Below are 24,955 nucleotides of genomic sequence, written 5' to 3'. Positions count from 1 at the left end.
TTATTATTTCAGATTCTTGGCCACTGGAGACTCCTACCGCACCATAGCTTTTAGCTATCGTGTGGGAGTGAGCACCGTGGCAGGTATTGTTGGAGAGGTCGCAAGGGCAATATGGGATGCCTTGGTGCAGGAGGTCATGCCAGTCCCCACCACTGAGGACTGGCAAAGCATCGCCAATGACTTCCTCCATCGGTGGAACTTCCCAAACTGCCTTGGGTCCATCGATGGGAAACATGTTGTAGTAAGGGCCCCTGTTCTTTAATTATAAGGGGACCTACTCTGTTGTCCTCCTGGCAGTGATGGACGCACAGTACTGCTTCCGGGTAGTGGATGTTGGCAGGTACGGGAGGACAAGCGATGGTGGTGTGCTGGCTAACTCCACCTTCGGCCAGGCACTGCGAGATGGGACCATTGGCCTGCCACGAGATGCTCTGCTGCCAGGTGCAGAGCATTTGGGACCACAGCCGCATGTTTTTGTGGCTGATGAGGCCTTTCCACTCCGCCGGGACCTCATGCGGCCTTTCCCAGGACACAATCTCTCCGGCAGGCAAAGGGTATTCAACTACAGGCTGTCAAGGGCAAGGCTGATTGTGGAGAATACCTTCGGCATTCTCACAGCCCAGTGGCGGATGTACAGGCGAGCCATTGCGATCAGCCCTGCCAACGTGGACGCCTGTGTGAAGGCTACATGTGTCCTGCACAACCTCCTGAGGAGGTCCACTAGCATCACCAGGACACCCATACCATCTGCTGGAGACAGAGAAGCTGCTGGCCTACGGGAGGTCAGCCGAGTGGGCAGCAATTATGCCGCACGGGAGTCCATCCGTGTGCGGGAGAAATTCATGGACTATTTCTCCACAGAGGGAGCTGTCCCCTGGCAACCTGTGGCATAAGCCATGCCTTTTAACAGCTCTTTTAAGAGCCACCAATAAAAACAAATTTAAGTTCACATTCATGGTGTCTCGATTTTTAAAAAAACACATTTGAGTTCATATTCATGGTGTTTCGATATTTTAAAAACACATATCGGTTCATAAACATAGTTTCTCCATACTGTATTTTAATAACCAGTGTGTCTCAGAAAGCAGTTATTGTGTCTTTTTAAACATTACAATTTATTATATTTTCACTATATGAATTGTATTATAGTCATTATTTTATATATATATATATATATATATATATATATATATATATATATATATATATACTATATTACCATGTCCTGCAGTGTTTAAGCTGTAGTTCAGGGATAGGCAACTCCGGTCCTGGAGGGCCACTGTCCTGCAGAGTTTAGCTTCAGCCCTGATAAAAACTCACCTGCCTGTATCTATCTAGTAATCCTGAAAACATTGATTGCCTTGTTCAGGTGTGTTTAATTAGGGTTGGAGCTAAACTCTGCAGGACAGTGGCCCTCCAGGACCGGAGTTGCCTATCCCTGCTGTAGTTGAAGGTCCCTGGGGCTGTGAAGGTGTTATCATTGCTGATCATCTGGCCTGGAATAGAGATAGAGAGATTAATTACATTGCTTAATCACAACTTTAACATTTCCAGCGAGTACACATCAACACTGAAAGTAGTGATTATGATATAGCATGTGTAAAAATTAATTATGTCCCCCCCACATGACCCAAACACGCCGTGCCCACCTACGACCTTGCACCTTTGACCCTGGGATCCTCTGGGACCATTTATGGCCTTTTTATGACCGGTGGATATTAGGAATACCTCTGTTGATTTATGTCCCATGGTATGCTCTAGGCCAGGGTCTAATATATCCATTTGATCAATTTAGAAGATTTAGACTATTGAATCACACACACACACACACACACACACACACACACACACACATACAAATTATTTTAATTATGCATAATTTATAGTTATTACTATAGTAACTACATGTAACGTGTAACAAGGACATTGTAAAATAAAGGACTACCGAAATTTCTTTTAAAAATTAAGAGACTACATGAGTAAGAAGAGAAGGAAGAGAAGAAGCGAGACAAATGAGAGAGAAGAAGCGAGACAAATGAGAGAAAAGAAAAGATAAGCTAACAAAAAAGACAAAATGAGAAGAAATGAAACAAGAAAAGATTAAATGAGAAGAAAATATATGAGACAAGAAGAGATGAAATGAGAAGAGGAGAGTGAATGTTAGGAGTGGAAGGCATCATGTAAAAGAGGGTGTCACACACACACACACACACACACATATTTCATAAGATTTCACACTAACTAAAGTTTAAAAACATTATTCTTTTAAAAGTGTATAAATGAATATATTTCTCGATATAAAAATAAATATCTTGCTAAGTTTAGAGAAACAATTTAAACAGTTAATTATGGCTATTATGAATAAACAAAACGTCTTGCATGTTCAGCAAGATAAAGAGCTTAGCATTGTAAATGTGTTCAGTGATGTGGTTTACAAAATGCAGTAAGTTTAAATCTGAAAATCTACTGAGTGTTTCTTAAAGAGATAGAGAGACAGAGACACAGGTGTGAGATCACCGCACAGAACACACTCCCATGGGGAAACACTGCGCTCCACACATCAGTTTTCTAATGACACACACTCTGCATTCTTTGGATGCCCTGCGGTTGTAAACTGCTTCAATATATTTGCAGAAAGCAAATTTGCAAATGGAGTGACATCTCGCAACACACACACACACACACACACACACACACACACACACACACACACAGGTTCTATAAAAGGAGCTTATCTCTATTTTAAATTAAATGATTATAAATAAAATATAGAACTCAGTGAATAATAACAAATATTACAAAAACTGATTTAAACAGTTTTAGTTATACCATGGGCTGTTTAAATACACGATTCTGATTGGCTGGAAGGTGTGCAGTAAAACCGTTTAATGCACAGGTAGTTCCAATCAGTTTGATTACAGTTCGAAATTAATCCGCTACATTGGTAACCATAGTAACACAGATACACTTGCAAGCAGAGTGAGAGACGCATATGAAAACGTTTAGGTAAGTTAGGCTAAACGGATGATTTTTGAATATCGTTTAATTTGTTTAAGTGTTGCCTGTCATTCATAAATAATTGTAATAAATCCATTAAAGAATCATTAAGTTAGCTATATGCTTAAGCAACGAGGGGACAGTAGCTGCTAGACTTTAAAGAAGAGATCGACGCACACAGGTAACTCGCGCACGCATCTCTCTCTCTCTGTTCCTTCTCCTTCAGTTCTCTGTCTCTCTCTTTTAATAATGAATTTAAATAAATGTGAATTCATTCAAATAAAAGCAATCCGATGGCTCTACTTTATTTAAAGCGGACGGAGTGCAAGAACTGACGAGCCTTAACTTAAGAAATAACCGTCATTTTTACACGTCTGTTAAAAAATTACACTGTAAACATCAGTTACAGCTTTAACTTATTTTTAACTTGGCAAATAACCAAGGTATAAGCGGGATAATCCACGGCTAGCCATGCATTAAAGAATTTTAATGCACTTCGTAGAGGCCGCTTCGCGTCGGGTGGTTCTTCGCCTCTACGTCGTGCATTAAAATCCTTTAATGCATGGCTAGCCGTGGATTATCCCTTACTTATACAAATAATTTGGTTAAAAATAAAATACATATAAATATGAAAACACCTTACATTTTCAGAGAGCTGAAGAAGTAGTTCTTTATGCAATGATAAAAATAAAAAAACAATCCAAATAGTGCAAGTTGTCATAAACAAGACACTCCCAGATCCTCCAGTGATAAACCACAGTGTGAACTGAAGCGTCAGACGCTCACAGAGACGGAGGAGTTACAGACCAGACGAGCCTCGAGACACAATGACACAGTAAAGCTAGTCTGCACTCCAGAGGTTTATTCACACTAAATTAATTTAAAAGCATAACGTTTAAATTAGATCTTTTACAATTAAAAGACTGTTTAAATCAAATCTTTAAAGTTTTATCAAAAAACATTTTCTGTTTATCTTCTAGAAGGCTTCTGTATGAGATAAAGGATTTTGCTTAAATTTTGATTTTGATTGGATTGGGGGGGATGTAAAAAAAAAAATCTTGTATCAAATTAAGTGTATTGTGATTGTCAAAACATTTTAATAACTAAACAGAATTTTATTAGGTTAAAGGAACACTCCACCGTTTTTTTAAATAGGGCTTATTCACCATCTTTCCTACATTTAGATAGGTGGGCAAACGCATTTCTGTCAGGACCACTATCGTCAAATACGATTGACAATCAGCATACAGTTTGGATTGGCGATATGGTTCTGTTCTAGCAACTGTAGCCTAGCATGGATAAGAGCAGGAGAGCAGCATGTCACGATACCACACACAGGAAACAAAGAAAGATCCAAGAGTAGTTTATTGGGTAATCCATAAATCATAAACCAGTCCAGGTAGGGGTCAAAATCCATATAAGCAGTCCATAACGAGAAACAAAACAAGAACAGGCAAGAAACAGACTTTCAAAGTGGTGTGACGAATAACAAGGACTAAACAGAACAAAACAAAACAAAAACACTAAACAGGCAGGGTATTTGTACACACAGAAACTAACAATCATGATGGGGAACAGCTGGGTGCAATGAACAGTGATGAGTGCAGACAAGGATTGTGGGAAATGCAGTTCCTAATGTGAATGACACTGTGGGGAAGAGGACCTCTAGTGGACACCCAGGGAAACACAAACCAGACACTGTGACATAACCCCCCCTCTACGGAGCGGCTACCAGACGCTCCAAGACCCACAAAAAACAAACAAAACAAGAGTCCAGGAGGGAGGTGGAACGGTGGAGGATCAGGGGGAGGGATGGGGGGCCAGGTCCATGAAGGGGAACAGGAATAGGGGGTGATGGCTTAGCCGGCGGCCAGGGCGAAGCAGATAGTCCATCGGGTGGCCAGGGTGAAGCAGACGACCCATCAGGCGGCCAGGGCGGAGCAGACAATTCATCAGGCAGCCAGGATGGAGCGGATAGTCCCTCGGGCGGCCACGGTGGAGACCTCCCCTCAGGTGATCAGGGTGGAGAAGATAGTCCATCGGGCGGCCAGGGTGGAAATGACCCTTTAGGCACCCAGAGCGGAGCAGACAGTCCATCTGGCGGCCAGAGCGGAGCAGATAGTCCATCTGGCGGCCAGAGCGGAGCAGACAGTCCATCTGGCGGCCAGAGCGGAACAGACAGTCCATCTGGTGGCCAGGGCGGAGCGGACCGTACATTCGGCAGCCAGGATGGAGACGACCCCTCGGGTGGCCACGGAACAGGAACAGGCACCGGCTCAGGAACAGATACCGGCCCAGGAACAGACACCGGCTCAGGAACAGGAACGAACACCGGCTCAGGAACAGGAACGGACACCGACTCAGGCACAGGAATAGACACCGGCTCAAGAACAGACACAGGCTCGGCGGTGGCCATCCTGTCTGGAGACACCGGCTCGGCGGCAACCATCTTGTCCGGAGACACAGGCTCAGCGGCGGACATCTTGTCCGGAGACACTGGCTCAGCAGACGTGACCTGAACAGTCTCTGGATCAGCAGACGTCCTGTGTCTCCTCCACGCATGTAGTACCACCACTGCATAAAACAGAAAGACAGCCCTCTTGGCCGTGGCAGGACTGATGGTGGGCAGCTCTGAGACAATCTCAGGGATGACAGCGGGCTGCACGGGGATGACCTCCGGGACGACAGCGGGCTGCACGGGGACGGCCTCCGGGACGACAGCGGGCTGCACAGGGACGGCCACCGGGTCTTTGGGGAGGCTGGAGCTCTTCCTCCTCCTCCACTGTTTCTGATGGCGATGTGCAGGCTCTGGGCTGGACGGGAACCGCGGCGAACAGAGCTCTGGGCTGGGCGGAAATCAGCAGCGGATGGCGCTCAGGACTGGACAGCACCAGCCCAGGTTCGAAGAGGGGCCAGAGTGGAGAATGGTGTCGGGATTCCTCTTGACCGCCTCCTCCACTGCGGCCTCCACGGGTCCCGCTAAATTTGACCAACCAGGTCCCCTCAAAAAATGGTCTTTTCTCCCGCTCAGTGGCTGGGGAAGAGACATTAAAAAACATACCGCTGGATCTTGTGTAGACGGAGTCCTTCTGTCACGATACCACAAACAGGAAACAAAGATAGATCCAAAATCAGTTTATTGGGTAATCCATAAATCATAAACCAGTCCAGGCAGGGGTCAAATTCAATATAAGCAGTCCATAACGAGAAACAAAACAAGAACAGGCAAGAAAGAAGCAAGAACAGGCAACTTCCAAAGTGGTGTGATGATTAACAAGGACTCCGTAACAAAACACTACACAGGCAGGGTATTTATACACACAGAAACTAACAATCATGATGGGGAACAGCTGGGTGCAATGAACAGTGATGAGTGCATACAAGGATTGTGGGGAATGCAGTTCCTAATGTGAATGACACCATGGGGAAGAGGACCTCTAGTGGACACCCAGGGAAACACAAACCAGACACTGTGAATGTATTGCAAATGTCATTAATTCAAGATTTTAAAGTACAACATAATTTGAGAATTTATTCTGATTCAAAGAGCGCTCAGGAGGCCAAATCCTGACTGACGAGAGGAGGAGCTGGGGAGGGAGGAGGGTAATCAGCTCCTGAGAAACGCGATAGCTGCTGATAATACTGAAGGAGCTTATATATGTAAACTGTGATAGGCGTCGTGTTCCTATAGGTAGACGGTTATGTGACATAATTGTTCTCCAGTTGTTTTACCTCTTTCTGCTGTTGAAAAACACTGATTGGTCGATATTATGTATGAGGAATATACATTTCGGTAATTTGTCCTGTATCTTTCCACATTGTTCATTCGTGTTTATTTACTATTAGCTAGTAGAGATGATCGGTTCACGTGCCGCTAGGGATATGTCACGTCACAAGCGCCAAAACGGTATTTACTGTTTGAATTTTGTAATAAAATTGACAGAATTTGAGAGCTGATATTTTTTATATCATAAGTAACCTGCTCTGTCTAGTCTGTCGGTCTCCGTGTCCTCTTTGCTTCGCGATTTTTCTGTGCGTGAGAAAGTGGATGTGTGGCGTGAGAGCGTGAAAAGTGTCAATTGCATGATTCTCACGGTGAATGCGTGAGAGTTGGCAGCTATGCTTTTTCTATGGTAGCTATGATCTATTCAGTGTGGAAACACACAGGGTGAAACCCTTTACTGAGAATATACAATCGGTTATCTACTCAAAATATATGTAGAATTTAGGGCTGCACGATATTGAAGGAAAATGTGATATGCGATAACTCTTTAAATAATGCGATATTCGATATACAATACGATAATGCTTAAAAAGTGTGTAAACTTAAATTATCTTTAAAATATATTTAAAATGATATAACCTACATATGTGTTTTACATTCTTTTTGTGACAAGAAAACATCCTTACAACTTCTGACAGTGAACAGCAGTGTATAAATGTAAAATAAAAATAAATAAATGTAAAAATAAACACTGCTTAGTTATCACTGTATGAATTAAATATATACTGATTCTTATTAAAGCTACAAAAGTTATTCAGCCGAGAGCAGTGAGTGATTTTCTCTTTGTCTTTTGTTCATGACCCCAGTTATTACAAGGTGTTGTGATATGCGTATCGTGATATATACATTTGCGATATTTCGATAATTTCGATATATTGTGCAGCCCTAGTAGAAGTTTCAAGTGTTAGCATCTGTTGATGGACAGGCTGTCTGTCTAGTGGCCGCATGAACAGACTTTGAGGAGAGGTGATGATACTATAGCAGGACACATGACCTCTGACCTCCTCGATCTTGGAGGCTTTTTTTAGTTAATGACCCTAAAAGTTAGTCCTTAACCCCCTGAGGTCGGCGATCACGCCGGCGTGATCTGCTCGCTTTTTTTTAAAAGAGACTCTAAATAGTCTGTTGACTTTGATCTTTCAAACAAGTTTCATACATCAATCGATCCTGTTAAGTGTGTATTATTTTTGTGTATACTCACAATAAAAACAAAGTGTTGTGCTTTTTGCCAAATAAAGAAAAATAAACATGATGTGAGTTCTGCTTTCTCTCTGTCAGTGTAGTCCATTCTGAAACATGTCCGAAAATGAACAATAACTCCGCGAATACTCAGTCAAACAGGCATACAGACACACAGGCATGAAGCTTGAGTTCTCTTCTTTTAAATGAAGTCATTTAGAAAACAAATATTCTCAGTGTATGTCATATGTATGAAAAGAGAGAGATGTCAGTCGTTCTCAGCTCAGCTCATTATGTCTTAATGTGAACCCGCCCACGGAGAGCGTGTGCTATTCAAACGCAAATGATCTGAGGCGATCAACGCAAACCTGTGAAACGCCCACATCAGCTGGATAACACACACCGCGAGTTATCGGAGTCATGAACTTTACAACGCTGTGAGGAATAATACTATCTTAATAATAATCCTGGAAAATTTACCTCAGAAGTGCTGGAAGTTTCATTTCGAGGAGCAACAGATCCAGCTGAGGAAGAGGTGAGTTCTATATTTGCTTTGTTATAATCGCAAGTGTCTTTAAACGCAAAAAGACGCGTTTCTGTGCGTGAATGAATGAACAGCTTTTACTAATGAATTATTTACTTTGAAATACGTATGATAAAATGTATACTTTAGTTTTTACAAAGAAAGATTACACTGGAAATATTGTTAAAATTTTAATTGTTATAATTGTAATTGTATAACCTTTTTAATAAAATAGCAAAAAAAAAAATAAAAATACAAGGATAGATGTAAACAAAATCTTAAAAGGTCAATATAAGCCTTCTCTTTAAAATATTTTTGTTGTGTTTTATTAGTGACATATTTGAGAATATATTCCAAATTCCATTAACTGCACAATTACTATATATAGAAATGTTTACCTTGGATATTATACAATTTGCAAGCACAATTTGAGGGAAAACAACAACAACAACTGTGTTTCCAACTGTGAATCAATTTTGTATATATATATATATATATATATATATATATATATATATATATATATATATATATATATATATATGAGCAATTCATTCAGGTGTGTCAATAGGTGGACAATTTATATATATAGACAAATATATATAGACAAATGTATATATATAGACAAATGTAATTGAATTGTTTTATTAAATTTGTAATTATATTGTAACGTAAAGAAGATGGTCAGATTACCAGCTCTCTCTCTATATATATTTAAATTACTGAAATTACCAACAAACGGACTCTGTCCTTCTTCAACTGTCTACAAACAACAGATGGCATCTATCAGCTCAAGTAACTCATTGATGGCTGTCTATAGACACCTCTTTTATGAGTTTACACGGGAAGCCACGAGCGCAAGACGCCACAATGTCTGAGATTACGCAGATCCCCTAGGGATAATCTTAGACACTGATTTATACGTCAGAAAACAACAAGACTTTGTCCGGCCAGATGTGCTGGCTAATGATCTCATCAAACCAAACACACACACACATAGGCAAGAGAGCAAAAGTTCAGCGGCAGCATGAACTCTCAGTCCTGGTCACACACACACAGAAACCCACATGGATCCTACCATGCGTGATCGAAATCATTTGGTACAATGTTTAAAATGTATTTTCTTGATGTGTGCATGATCCCTTGTCCCAAATATTATGCCTATATAACTTTATTGGTTTGTAATCAATGTGATGTGACTATAATCGTGTATCTGTGTGTAATTATGTCATAGCAGTGCCATTCATGGTATCGTCTTGTTCCAGATATCCCAACGGTCTCGAATGTTTAACGCAACATATCAGAGGATGAATTGTTTTATTAATACCAGTGATATTAATGTTACGAACGAATCTATCGTTCCAATTTCTAAGAGGAAGGGGGTATAGATCTCGAAACGTCAGGAGGTGTGCCCGATCCGTTGTTAAAGACGGTTGGCCTACGTCCGTGAGAGGGCGTGAGTTTTGGCCCCTTCAAAATATCATGCTTCCCTTCTCTCTCTCGCTCTTACTTTTGCTCCTACTCTCCTCTCCTCCCCTGGCAACGCTTCTCCAGGACCCTCGGGAAAGGCTTTGGACCTTCTCCTCTGGCCAACACATGGTCGAGTAGCTGCCTTGTCTTTGCAACCAAGATTTCCGGCCTCTCCCATCCCGGGAGACGAACTTTCTCGGTAATATTACATTCAGTAAGCCTTTTTCAAAGCTTCGCGCGACACCAGGGGGCGCCTTTTCTTCAGCCTGACCAGAAAGAGCACAGAAACTTGCAAGTAGGCTACATTGTCTGATAAAAGCTGTTTTCCCGGTGTCTCGTAACTTTAGGTTTCTGTATGTAACAATTACTAGCTTTTCCCTTTTCTTTCTTTCTTTCTTTAATTTCATTTTATTCTTATCACGTATGTTATTATTGTTTAAATGTTTGTTGTGTTTATTGTTTGCATTTTTACGTACGTTTCTATTCATAGCTCATATAATCTAGTTACATTTATTAAAATCCATTTATACTTTTCACTGTCTCTGTGTTTCAAAACCCACCAGCTCGATATTAGACTACATTCAGTAGTTTTAATTTAATAAACTCATGAAGTTTACTGTTCGTGGCCAGAACCTAAACTTTATTGGAGTTTGTAAATACTGTGATGATCTTACAGTTATTCGCTGGACGAATAACTGATGATTAGACCAGTCATAGAACGAGGTAATCTCGATAATTGATAAAATAAATGTACATGCGACTTATGAATTATGACCATGAGTTATGATTGTTAATATTTCCAAAATTCCCTATATCCTTGAGCTAATTCAAATTAACCCAGAGTCGTATACGTTACAATATTTACAAATTTTTATATTTTTATATTACATTATTAAGCTACGATAGGCTGCTCATAGGCTACTTTTTTTTTTTTTTTTTAAAGAGACCCCCACAAAGATGAAATCATAATTCGAACCCTGCATATATCTCTTATGAATGAGCTCCAACAGCGACATATGTCTTCATGTTGCCTGTCACCAACATTACAGTCACAGTGAATTAAACCTTACCTTGCTTGTGTTGCTTGTGTTTGTTCTCCAGCAGCTCAGCCAGAAGATTCTGGTTCATCTTCCTCAGGATCTTCACTGTGATCTTCACAGCTTCTTCTGGTCCAAAACACTCCACCATCTTATCCACAGTTTTCAACCTATCTGCTTTCTCCATTTCAGACTTTGTTATACACTTATGATCCTTCTTTAAGTGCCACTGAAACTTCTTCTGTTCAACTGCTCTCAGGTCCTTCAGTGAGTTCAGAAGCAGATCTTCAACAGCTGCAGGGTAAAAAGAAAAAGATCTGAAGTAGTTTCACTCCTAACATTTGGGCATGAGCACGCAAATGTTATTTGGGTTATGAAATGAAGCTGTGATTGGGTTCGCTGATCGATTGCTCCTGTCTGCCTCGTTGCTTCTGCTGCTGTTGCGTTGGTGTGCATCTGTAAGCTTTGTATATCTTTCTGTTTTGAATCATTATTTACTATCATTCCTTGTTATTTATACTGCTAAATATAGCTTACTCAACATCATTTTTTTTTTCTTGCGTGCGGTCGTGCCTTTTACGAGTCCATCAAACAACTTAGGTGAGTAGGATCAGTCAACAAACACAGTAAGTCAAGTCATCCTCTCTTATTGTTACTTGCACCTCATGCAACATGTTTAGCATATCCTTCTGTAACCCGTTGTATCACTCTAGTGTTCTAAGGGGCTGTTTACACCTGGCAACTTCTTGCGTTTCTGTGATCGGATAGCTATCCGATTGTGAAAATACCAGGTCCGATGAATCCGATCGCTCAAACCACTTTAGGAGGAGGTCTGGGCCGCATTCCAGACGAAACTGGAGAAGTGTAAACGCATCTGGCTGTTGAAACCACATATGTAAATTTTTATTTTAATCACATGAAATTTCAAATCTTTCGCTTTTCTTTCTTCAACTGTATATTAACTCATTAACTTGATTTACAAAGAAAATCCTGGGAGAATATACCCACTTAATCAACATTAAACAGAGCAATGTCTGACATATTATTATTGTATGACTCAAACACTAAATGAAACGTCCTGGTTGCGTATGCAACACACTGTTCCCTGAAGGAGGAAATGGAGGACGTAGTCGACATCGACTGAATGGGATCACGCTAGGGAGCCTATCTTCTTTGAGCATTCTTGAACGAGCCAATGCGTGCAATGGCGATGTGAATTTGCATCACGCGCTCCGCCCCGCGAGGCGAGTATAAATACGGAAGCGGATGCAAACACCATCTGTTTTTCGCAGAGGGGCACTGTTTCAAATTTTCTTGAAGCTTCCCCAAGCGCCACCATTGATTAGCGGACCCCCACCTGCTGTTAGCATCCCATTGACTCCCATTCATTTTAGCGTCACTTTGACAGTGAATAACTTTACATCTGAGGCGTTTAACCCTCTGGGGTCTGAGGGGTTTTTGGGGTCCTTGAGATGTTCTGACATGCCCTGACATTTGTGCTTTTTTCAGTTGCTTATAAACATATTAATGGCAAAGGTGTAAATTCACTCTATTTAGCACAAACAGGGCTACCATAATATGTGAACAACTTGCATGTTTGTATTTTTGAGAGAATAATGTTTATGCATGGTTTTTTAAAAAACAAAAAACTAAAGTTTCTGAAATAAGGCCATAAAACACATTCTAAATATATGTAAATAAGACTTTTGACGAATGGATTTCGTTGCCTAGAATTTTTTCTTCAAAATTATGTGAAAATCATCCTGCCTAATCATTTACATAACACAATACATTGATTTAAATCTTGTAAAACACTTTTTGTTTGGAAAGGCAATATGCGGATGGGCGTGATTCACACCTGCAGAGTGTGGGGCCCGCATAATGAGGCTGCATACGTAATGAGCCTTTCATTCAGGTGTGTGACTGAGCCACAAGAATGCAAGGACAATATATAACTGGTTTGTTGTTTTTTCCACAAATTTTGCTTGCAAATTGTACAATATCCAAGGTAAACATTTCTAGTAATTGTGCAGTTAATTGTTCTCATACTGTATTTTCAGATTTGGAATATATTCTCTTCCCAAATGTGTCACTAATAAAGCTTAATAAAATTATTTAAAGAGAAGGCTTATAATGACCTTTTAAGATTTTGTTTAAAAAAAAAAAAAATGTATATAATTTTTATATATATATATATATATATATATATATATATATATATATATATATATATATATATAATTTTTATATTGTATAAGGTTATACAATTACAACAACATTTAAAATTGTAACAATGTTTCCAGTGTAATCTTTCTTTGTATTCGCGATTCATATTAAAACAGTATTTTTGACAGCTGTAGTAGCTCCACAACAGCACGCATCTGTGCGTTCATTCATTCCGATTAGAACAAAGCAAACAGACCTGACCTAATTCCTCAGCGGGATCCGTTTGCTCCTCGAAATGATACTTCCAGAACTTCTGAGGTAATTTTTTGCAGGATTATTATCAAGATAGTATTATTCCTCACAGCATCGTAATGTACATAAGTCTGAAAGTGAACTCGCGGTGTGTGTTATCCAGCTGATGTGGGCGTTTCACAGGTTTGTTTGGATCGGCTCACATTTGTTAATGAAAAAATTATTAAAAGTAAGATACAATTGATACAAAACGAAATTCGTTTTAAAGAAAGGATTTGTACTTTCTGTTTTGAGGTCTCTGTGAAAGTTTGAAAGTCTTTTAGTGCTTTTTTTAGAGCGCTGGCGTCCATAATGGAGAACTGTCACGTATTGTTTTTTCCTCATACATGCGAACACGAAAAAAATAAAAGACAAAAGACTAAGGTAAACTTACTCCGAAATTGTGTTCTCGGCGGAATTCGCTCTTCAAAATGCTGCCGTTCGTCGTCTGAGCTACAATCTTCCTCTGAGGAAAAGGTGCATTCTTCCTCGCTGTCCAGAATCATCTGAAGGGCGTCTTTATTACCGGAGAAGCGTGTCATATTTAAAACACGATGAACTATCAGTAAGTCTAATGAAGAAACTGTGTTTTTATGGCATTGATCGAGGGGCGTATGCGATGCATACTAGATCACCTAACTATTTACATGTGAATCGCGCCGGGGGCGGGGCGGCCGCAGCACATTATAGAGTTAATGAGGCAGAAGGAAAAACGGTACCTCTCCTTGCTTTCAAACGGATTATATGAGTTGAAAACATTTGTTTTTTATATAAATTACTTCATTTAAAAGAGGAGATTTCAAGCTTCATAAAGACATATCTCACGTGCCTGTGTGAGAAGTATTTGCTGAGTTATGATTCATTTTCGGACGCGTTTCAGAATGGACTACACGGAGAGAGAGAAGGCAGAACTCGCTTTGTGTTTATTTTTCTTTATTTGGCGAAAAGCACAACACTTTGTTTTTATTGTGAGTGTACACAAAAATAGTACACACTTAACAGGATAGATTGATGTATAACACAAGCATATAAGATAAAAATTAATATTTTTATTTTATTATTTTTTTGCACTCATACGGAAAAAAACGAGCCTATCGCGCCGGCGCGATAGCCGACCTCAGGGGGTTAAAGACTCCATTATTTATTTCTAAAGAAACACAAAAATGTATAAAAGTCTCCATTACCTTGTATCTTACGTTATGGCCCCGTAGAAGTAGTTTTTGTAAAAATAGGCTAACAATTGCGCCATACCCATGCGACTCTCTGTCGCACAGTAGAGAGATTACCGTATGGACAGGAGGAGAAGCTTGCAGGCAATCGGGGGGACGTGGAGGCAAAATGACAAAATAATTAATCAGAATACTTAGCAAAAGGTTCTCCTGCTCATGGACAGCTCCTACTCACACTCTCCGTCTCTGCAAGTTTCGGAAGGGAATGATTCAGATTGCTCTCAGCACAGATACTAGAAGACAGACGGGTTGCTCACGTCACATCTACGTCATCAAGCTCAGTTTGAGTTTGCGCAGTACGCTCGACCCCCAGGAAGTAAGTGCTTCTAGCTGACTTCACTTGTCTCCGTTGAATCCAATGGGGTCGCTGTGTCCAGTATATATACTGTCTATGGTTTTTCGCTGAGGAGCCGAGCATAACTCGGAGTCAGGGGTGGTCCAACTATAGTGGCAAAGGGACTACGTCTCCTTCAGGGAACGGTGGGTTTGAAGAAATACGGACAGTGCTTAGTTCAAGGAGTTCAGTAAAGTTATTCACAGATCAGAACTTCCCAGATCAATAAATCATGAGCTAAACGTTGTTAAAACTCAAATGACACCTATTTTCAATCCATAGATGACGAGCTACAACCTAATTTTCCTCAAAACGAGTCTTATAATATAAATCGATCTCCATGAGACCGTCTGCAAAGTGCAAAACCCAAAAAGCGCTACTACAAATATTAGTCATTAACTTCAATGTTACACACTGTAGTGTCACCAAATTCAGTTTAAACATCAGTGGTTTGTGGCAAGACGTGTGGCAAGATCTATTTCCATTTTTTGAGATGTCCTTCAACTTTTTTCCCCAATTTTTACACACAAAAGTATCATCTCCAAGATAAACACCAAGATATTTAACATACCCTTGTTCCAAATTAACCCGGCAGGTAAAACAAGTTTTCTACTTAACTCCTCACTGATTGTTACAGTTTCACTTTTCCCCCAGTTAATTTTAGCAGAGGATAATACACCAAAAACATTAATATTTTCCATAAGGGTGTCAATATCTTCTTGTTTTTTGACAATGACAACAACTAAGGGGGTGACGGTTAGTATATAACAGTGAGACCGACGGTTATAGTTGAACACCGTCATTAGAATTCTATAACCGCCAAAACCCTGTTATTAAAATATTTTTTACAACAAAAAAAAAAGATCATAGAGAATGTTTAAATACTAATTAAAAACAACTGTTAACAGTCTGTGTTATTAATGGTCTACCTCGTTTCCAACTGTAGGCTATTTGATTCTTTGCCAAGTACCTCCTGGACATGGTTTTGAAGTTTTATTTTGTAGATTGTCAGGCATGATTTTTACCACTTCATTAAGTTTTGCTTTGTAGAAAGCCTTTTTTTAAAGCGAATTTCATTTTGTTCAAATTGTATCTTAATTTTAATAAATGTTTCATCAAACAATTGCATGCATTTAATAAATAAAAAGCATATAGCAGACAATATAATAACCGTGACATGGAGGCGCCAACGTGCTGCGTTCACTTGCATTGCATTGTTAAAAGCCTTTAAAACGAATTTTGTTTTATACAAATTATATCTTAATTTTAATTAATGTTTCATCAAGCAATTGCATGCAGAGGCGCCGGTGCGCCGCGTTCACTTGCATTGCATTGTGAACTAGAGCGCATCTCATCGGAAATGAATGAAACTCAGCGTAGGCCTATGCCTCATACATTAGCATTAAATGTCTTTGCTGCATCCGTTCTAGAACAGACAAGGGCTTTCTTGCGGCTCGCATCAGCAGAGCATTGCATCGTCCATAGATCGCAAAACAATCAGCGGATGGCGGACGGGTGTGGCTTTGAAATTTGGTCAGAAAACATTGGTGCGGATGAGTTTTGTGATGTGGTTGAGGATGAAATAATACCCCATCCGCGTATCTCTATCAATAACAACATTGAACACTACACAAATATTAATTTTATTTTTTTAATTTAGGCGATCAAGTAGCTAATCAGTACCCCCCACGACGACGACGACGACGGTTATGTTACGAACCGTCACATTTGACTCACGTCATAACTGTCATCACCCCTAACAACAACATCATCGGCATAAGCAGATAATTTAAAAACTCCAGGAAGGTTTACACTGAAAAGAGATTGTCTTAATTTGCGCAGAAGAGGCTCTATGGCCAAGGAGTACAGCATACCAGATAATGAACATCCTTGTCTGACCCCCCTATGAACTTTAAGAGGAGCACTTAAACCACCGTTGATGTTTAAAATACTCTCAATGTCACTATACAAGACTCGGATCATGTTTATAAAGCCAGAGTTGAACCCAAACTCATCTAGGCCATCCTTAAAAATATTTTGGTTTGCCATAACAGCCAAAAAAAAAAAAAAAAAAAGGATCGGTAGGTCGGACTATTTTTTTTTTCAAGATTCAATGTAAAAAAAAAAAAGTACAATTTTGGTCATGGTGATTACGTAGGTATGAATTTAAACAAATTTGCTTATCGGGACTTCACTGACAGAATTTCGTGCCAAGTTAAAGAGGTGTCGAGAAAAAAAAGAGAGATTTTGATGAAAAAAAAAAAAAAAAAAAAAAAAAATACATTTATATATTAAATAACAATTAGAAAACCTGTATAAACTGAACACCAAAGAATAATATTAACTATTGTGCGATGGGGACGCGTTCGTGTGTAAGGGTGGCGCTGCCAATAATGCACCTAAAAGCTGTCACAAAGAACTGGGAAAAGTAATGATTATTAATATGTCAAATATATCAAGGAGACATTTCAATTGTTTATTAATAAACAAGTGTTTTCTGTGTCAAAGATGAAGTTGACGATGATGACTCCGGCGCAACACAGCAGTGAACACGCTGGAGAGAAATGCACATTTCATACGGATTAGCCTACATAAGCAGAGAGCAGTCTGTTTTCTTTCGTTTTGAATTGTTTTGTTTAAAAGTACACATTTCATGCTATATATATATTAGGGCTGTGTATTGGCAAGAATCTGGCGATACGATACGTATCACGATACATGGGTCACGATTCAATATATTGCAATATATTTCGATACTGTGCATAAGGCGATATATTGGGATTTTTTAAAAGTAAAATATATTTAAAATATTTTTAAAAAGACATGATGTGCATAAAAGTCAAAGAAGTTTACTTTAGGTAAACAATTCAGTACACAGAAAATCAAACTGCCAGTTTGGGATTGTGGTTCACGGGATCTTAGTGAGCAAATTTTTATATGCTCAAGTAGGCCATAATAAAAGAAAATGATTAGAAGGAATGATTAAAAAAATGAAAATGATTAAAAGATTTTAAAAGAACTGGACGCGCGAATGAGGTGAACCGCGCCGCGCTAAACGCCTCGTGCCACAGGACCTCCAGACGCGCGTAAAAGTGTCTTTGCATTGACTTAACATTGAAATCACTCGCGCCAGATGCTCTATTCGCGTTTGGTGTGAACGATGCACGCGATTACATTTAGAAATAGACAAGCTTTGTTTCCAAATGCACCAAGCAAAGATATCCTTTCAGTTGTATAAACTTTTATAAAACCAGCCAATATAATCACAATAAACACATCCAAAATGAAATATTTAACATATAGGCTATATAACAACTGCACAACGTCTAATTTGTAAACAAAATGATTTACGCACTAAATCCAGCATAAACTCCGGCACAAATTGCATATGTTTAAACTCTCAAGACAGACGTCACATCCCGAACCTCACAGTAATGGGCTGCCGACTGCGTTTTTCGCTTGATATTTGTATAAAGGAACTGCCCAACTTTTTGACGCTCTCGGTCGCTCTCAACGCTTTCTCCGGTCCGCTGTCAATCCTAATGTCCAGTGGACACGCACCGTTATAGGCAAGCCTGGCGAGGACACTAGTGGTGCGTCTCAGCATAGCTATCTAGTGGTAGGGATTTAAACAACATAAACGTGAACCACTGTCTTACGGTCTTACCATCAATATTTTTGGACGCAAAATTTTTTTTAAAAAATCGATATTGCGTTTTTGAAAATCGATACAGTATTGCAAAATAAAATATCGCGATACTCAAGTGTATCGATTTTTTCTTACATCCCAAATATATATCTCTCAGGTCTGTGAGGCAAGTAGCTTAGGCCTATACGCTGAGTTTCGGTTCATTTAAGAAACAATCTCCAGTTCACGCGCCGGCAACTCCGTGTCCTGATTATATTGCCTGCTATATTTTTTTATTATTATTTATTAAATCCAGGCAATTGGTTGATAAAACATTGATTAAAATAAAGATACAATTAATACAAAATGAAATTCACTTTAAAGAAAGGATTTCTACAAAAACAAACTTAATGCAGTGGTCAAAATCATGTCTGCCCACTCCATTTGTCTCACAATATTTTCGGGATCATCTTATTCATGCTTTTCACTTTTCATATAAGAATAGGACAGAGGCCGCACTATGCATAAACTTTTTTTTATTCGTTGCACAAACGCGTTTCGGCGTGTGCCTTCTTCAGTGTGCAATCAAACAGACATTGTGACCAATCTTATATGCCCCCACCAATGACACACCCATAAACTCGTAAGCCAATGAATTCAAAGTATGCTACACACATATCAACACAAGACAATTAATTAAAGACAATAATTCTAGGCTGCATACAAAATGACTTACAATACACAGATGTTTCATAGACAAGAATAACCCCAGTTTTACAATTATAAAAAACAAGAATCATCTCAGTTTTATATTTATAAAAAACAACTCAGTGACAACTCTTCATTCAACCCATTGGGAATACATGTGTTTAGATTAAAAATATACCAGGCTTCTCGCTGTAAGAGGCGGTTCTCACGGTCTCCCCCTCTTGGAGCTCGATTAACCACCTCTAAGCCCATGAACTTGAGCATACTGACGTCATGTCCCACTAGATTAAAGTGCCTTGCGACTGATGATTTCTCATCATTCCTTCTGATCGCACATTTATGCTCAAAAATTCGTGTCTTGAGTTGTCTCATGGTCTTCCCCACATAGAACAAGCCACAGGGGCATGTCAGTAAATACACAATAAAAGTAGATACGCATGTGATTCTACCTCTTACTTTATATACCCTACCTGTTTTCGGATGTTTAAAATGATTTTCCGTGAGCATAAAGTTACATGCTACACAGTTCAAACACTTAAAATTACCTTGTGGAATTTTAGAAAGAAAATGCGTTTGTGTTGGTGCAGGGAGGTGTGAACGTACTAAACGGTCTCTAAGACTAGGTGCTCGTTTAAAACAACTACGCGGCGAGTCTTGGAAAGTTTGCCCTATAACCGGGTCACTTTTCAGAATGTGCCAGTGGCGATGCACAATGTTCTGCAACCTATTAGAAATCTGTCCATAAGTTGATACAAATGTAACGGTGTTGTTCGAGTTGTTGTGATAGATGCGTTTGGACAATAAATCAGCACGTTGTGTACTGCGCGCGCGTTCTAAGCAGTCACGTACCAAGTGATGCGTATAACCACGGTCAAGAAATCTTTGACAAAGTTCTCCCGCTTGTCGCTCAAATGTTTCCTCATTATGACAGATACGGCGCACACGCAATAGTTGACTATAAGGTAGGCTACGTTTGAGAGAGGGTGGATGGAAACTCTGGTAATGTAAAAATGAGTTACGATCCGTCTCTTTTCTATAGATTTCCGTATGCAACGCGTTATCTGCCTTCCTCACTAAAACATCCAAAAACGGCAGGGCATTATCATCATGTGTCAACGTGAATTTTATAGAGAGTAGTCTAGTATTTACATAATTATGAAAGACAGTTAATTCTTCTTTTGGACCAGACCACACAAAAAATATGTCATCAATGTATCTGTGCCACACTTTCAAATGTTGTTTAAAAGGATTATGGTTGTCAATAAAATCATGTTCGAATTTACCCATAAAAAGATTGGCATAATTAGGTGCCATGGGTGAACCCATGGCAGTACCTTGGGTTTGTAGAAAAAAGCTGTTTTGAAACATGAAATAATTTTTAGTTAAAACTTCACTAGCCAATGACAAGATGAACTCAGTATGTGGCACTTGGTTAATCGATAAGTAATATCCTAAGGCCGCTAAACCTGCATCATGTGGGATGTTGGTATATAAGCTGGTTACATCCATAGAGCACAAGATATCAGTTTCATTCACTTCTCCAATACAAGACAGTTTTACCAAAAAATCAGTGGTGTCTTTTAAAAAAGATGGCAAGTTATGTACTAAATCCTTTATATGATAATCAACAAATTTTGACAAAGGCTCGGTCATAGATTGATTCCCAGACACAATCGGGCGGCCAGGCGGATTATCCAACCTTTTATGAATTTTAGGCAAAGTATAAAACACAGGTCTTAACGGATTATTCTGCAGCAGATATTTATATTCTCTTTCATCAATAATTGCGTCAGACAAGGCTCTCTTCAATGTGGATTTAATGTCTTCACCAAATTTCATTGTGGGATCACCATTTAAACGCACATAAAAGTTAGTGTCACCAAGCTGTCTCTCAATTTCTTGTACATAAGTGTCCCTATCCTGAATGACAATGGATCCTCCTTTATCCGCAGATTTAATTACAATTTCAGTATCAGACATTAATTCGTGCAATGCTTCTTTCTCAGAAAAAGTGTATTATCAAATTTGAGTGAAGCCTGCTCCTATCCTCATTAATCACTTTTCATATAATCAACATAAAATTAAAAAATATATATATATTTTATTTAAACATGAATATGAAACTAAATTGTTTTTTAATGACTGGGCAACGCATAGGCTAGGCCTATTAGCCTACACTACAGGCTACAGAGAAATTTAATGTCGGACCGTCTTGCCGTGAGGATGTGGGGGGAGAGATACGATTTTCGATCAATCATCGAATATTATTTTGCTTGATATTCCAATCCTTAATATTTGGTGTTTTAAATGCCTGTTTGAGATCTCTGTGAAAGTTTTAAAGCAGTTTTGTAGTGCCGCTTTCAGAGCGGTCATTACATTGTTTGTTCCTCATAAATGCGAACACGAAAAATAAAATAAAATGAATATATTATGTTCTGTGGAGAGCCAACCCTTCTTCATCCGGTGGGTATATTACTTTTGGTTTGCCAGTGTAATTAATAGAATTACTAAAACATATTTTACCACCTAAAAGTTAAAGATTTTTTGTGTCAAGTCCGGACCGTAACGCAAGTGTTCCCTCTTCTCATATTAAATATAAAACGCATGTGTACTGATATTTTTCTAACGTCTGGACTCCTTTATTAAGGGAGTATGGATGTATAAACAGACGTTTCAATATATTTGTATTAAACGCATTTTCTGATGAAGTTTTTACTGATGAATGCATTTTTCTCATTGAGTGTCACGATTTCTGTTTCATTTCGCATATAGGTCTAGCCTACAGCCCTTACAATCATAGATGACGCCACGGGTTTTTATTGAAAAGAAAGAGCCTAGCCTATGTTTGTATGTAGGAGTATGGGAAATTTATATTGACAATACTTACTAAAATATAATTAATATTTTATTGCATTTGTATTAGTTGTTTGAAGAGTAAAAAAAAATCGGTAGGTCTTAACGCAAGTTTACAACCGGCAAGTCGGTCCGACTAAAAGGGAAAATAATTATTTGGGTCGGCCCTAAATTGACAGGGTCGGTCGGGTTACGGCAAACAAGAATATTTTTAAGGATGGCCCTAACGTTTGCCACAAATACTGGTGTTTGACTCTGTCAAAGGCCTTTTCTTGATCAATTGAAATTAGGTAAATTTCACAACCCAATGCATTGGAGAGGTCCAAAACACCACAAATTAAAATAATATTGTCAGATATCAACCTATTGGGTATACAAGTCTGGTCAACAATAATATGCTCCATAACTTTTTTCAGTCTCATTGCCAACACCTTTGACAAAAGTTTGTAGTCAGTGCAGAGCAGAGCCACCGGCCACCAGTTCTTGATCTCTTGTAAATCCCCGTTTCTGGGAAGAAGAGTGAGGATTGCTCTCCTGCAACTCAATGGTAAATGTCCTCTACATAAACTGTCTCTGAGAACAAGCAACAAATCTTAGCCAATCACTGGCCAGAAAACTTTATAAAAGTCCACAGGAAGGCCATCAATGCCTGGAGCTTTACCGCTTTCTAGACTCTCATAATTTTGACCACATTAAGTTTTATTTTGAATAAAGCCTTTCTTTAAAGTGAATTTCGTTTTGTTTAAATTGTATCTTAATTTTAAACAATGTTTCATGAACCAATTGCCTGGATTTAATAAATCCAATAAGCAAATATATGACGCACAGATGCCAATGTCACATGTCACTCTGCTTATTGGCACATCCGGTCTTCATTGGCATACCAGTGGATTAGTGGCATGTATCATTGACATTATTGCAACACACTGACACGACACCTGACTGACACAGAGTCGCAGAACATGTCTCACCGTATGTTGTGAATATGTGACACCTCCAGTAGTGACTGACAGATGTATCGCGACACAAAAAAATCCTAAATAGCCTAATTTTGGTATATTTTATATATCAGTTAAATGCATTAAAGTTAGTAATAAATTTTCAAACGTGTTATTTGTGTCACGTCTGTTTTTGATTGGCATGTGCCACTGAATGTTTTGTAACACCAGTGCTAACTTATGTTGTTTATCTCGCAAAGTCACAAACTGCCCAACATAAGTCCAAGTATATTAATGCTGAGTAGTATGAAAAAGCCTCCAAACATCACATAAATCATTTTAACAAGACAATTCTTACTGGCTCCATGTGGTTCTCTGTGGTTTCTGTCTAGAGTTGCGTTCTCAGTGCAGTTAAAATCACCACCTAGGAACAGGTATCCATCATCACTACAGTTACTTATTACAGTATTTAGAGAGTTTAAAAAGACCACCCTTTCTGTGTCTACAGTTGGAACATAAACATTGATCAAAGTCATTTTTACACTTTCAAATACAGCTTGTATTTTTAACAAGCGACCTTCAATGATTTCTTCAGTAACACAAGAAATGGGTAAAAATCTTATGACTGAGAACAACTTCCCCATCCCAATCTTTCTTCCATGCAGTTACATTTTCAACGGTGCTATGCGTTTCTTGTAAAACAAATTACATTTAATTTCTTAACTTTAAACAAACTGATAAGGGAAACTCTCTTTGCATCCTCTCTGGCACCATTGATGTTTAAAGAACCCAGCTTTATGTCACACATAGTGTTAATTTGCATTTGAACAAAACAGAGGTTAACAAAACAAAAGACACTTTACCATCATAAGCTATTTAACTTTTATCATACATTATTTAGACTAAAAATGTCTTGGTCTGTAAAGGTCAGTTGGTTTTGTCAATGGTTTGTTGGTTTTCTTATGAATTACAATATTATTGATATCAATATACAATTACAAAAAAAAGTGTTTTTTTTTTCTCTTTTTTTGCCAAAGATACCACAGACGTTTTGTACATAAGCAATAATGTGTATGTATTTACAAATATAAATACACACACACATTTGTATTTTCATGAATAGTTTAACTGAATCAAGGAACAACTTTAAATCTGGGAAAAACTCCTCAACTTTAACTGATCTCAAGCCTTTGGTTCTTTGTAAAAAGGACTGAATTTTGGTGAAAGAGTAAGCACTCACCACATCCATCTGTGTGTCTCCACTAACATCACTTTCAGACTCTTCGTGTCCATCAAACTATCATCTGACTGAGAAGAACAGCTCATGGGACTCGTCTTTGACACTTCTGTAACTTGTTCAGTGTTTGATTTATTTTCTGTATTTTTTAAATTTGGAAACGTCAGCATCTAACAAAACCTCTTCCCCATTAAACAACACTGACTCAGCTACTCTAGTCACGGTTTGACCAGTTGACCACTGCGTTAACAGCCAGCGTCTCACCTGCTCTCTCTGGGCACGGGGGAATCACATGCCCTACAGTCCCACACCCAAAGCATTTCATCGTCTCTGATGTTACATGCACAGTGTAGTCAAAGTCATCAACCTTAACAAACTCAAAGACAATAAGTCACCCGGGAATGATGGTTTAATTAGTGAATTTTATAAATATTTTCAAAAAAAAATATCTCCTTTTTTGTTAGCTGTATTTAGAGAAGCTATACAACAAGGATATTTACCCAATTCACTGAGACAAGGTTTGATAACTTTATTACCAAAGCCCAATAAGGATATATTATTTTTAGAAAATTGGTGTCTGA

General features: G+C 38.8%; 1 protein-coding gene across 1 annotated transcript in view; it reads right to left on the bottom strand.

The window, feature by feature from the left end:
* Nucleotides 1-24,699, bottom strand: part of LOC311288849 (uncharacterized protein) — a gene marked incomplete at its 5' end in the record, with an annotated part of 30,198 nt that extends 5,499 nt beyond the window's left edge. Inside the window, 5 exons of the mRNA XM_084406460.1 lie at nucleotides 1,220-1,247; nucleotides 1,450-1,496; nucleotides 11,024-11,284; nucleotides 23,496-23,561; nucleotides 24,639-24,699. Coding sequence (XP_084262586.1) covers nucleotides 1,220-1,247; nucleotides 1,450-1,496; nucleotides 11,024-11,284; nucleotides 23,496-23,561; nucleotides 24,639-24,699 — 463 coding nt within the window. The remainder of the gene's footprint in view (nucleotides 1-1,219; nucleotides 1,248-1,449; nucleotides 1,497-11,023; nucleotides 11,285-23,495; nucleotides 23,562-24,638) is intronic.
* Nucleotides 24,700-24,955: the final 256 nt, after the last annotated feature.

The sequence above is a fragment of the Rutilus rutilus genome (assembly GCF_951802725.1).
Source record: "Rutilus rutilus genome assembly, chromosome: 4".
NCBI lineage: Eukaryota > Metazoa > Chordata > Actinopteri > Cypriniformes > Leuciscidae > Rutilus > Rutilus rutilus.
This window is presented reverse-complemented; position numbering and strand designations above follow the sequence as displayed.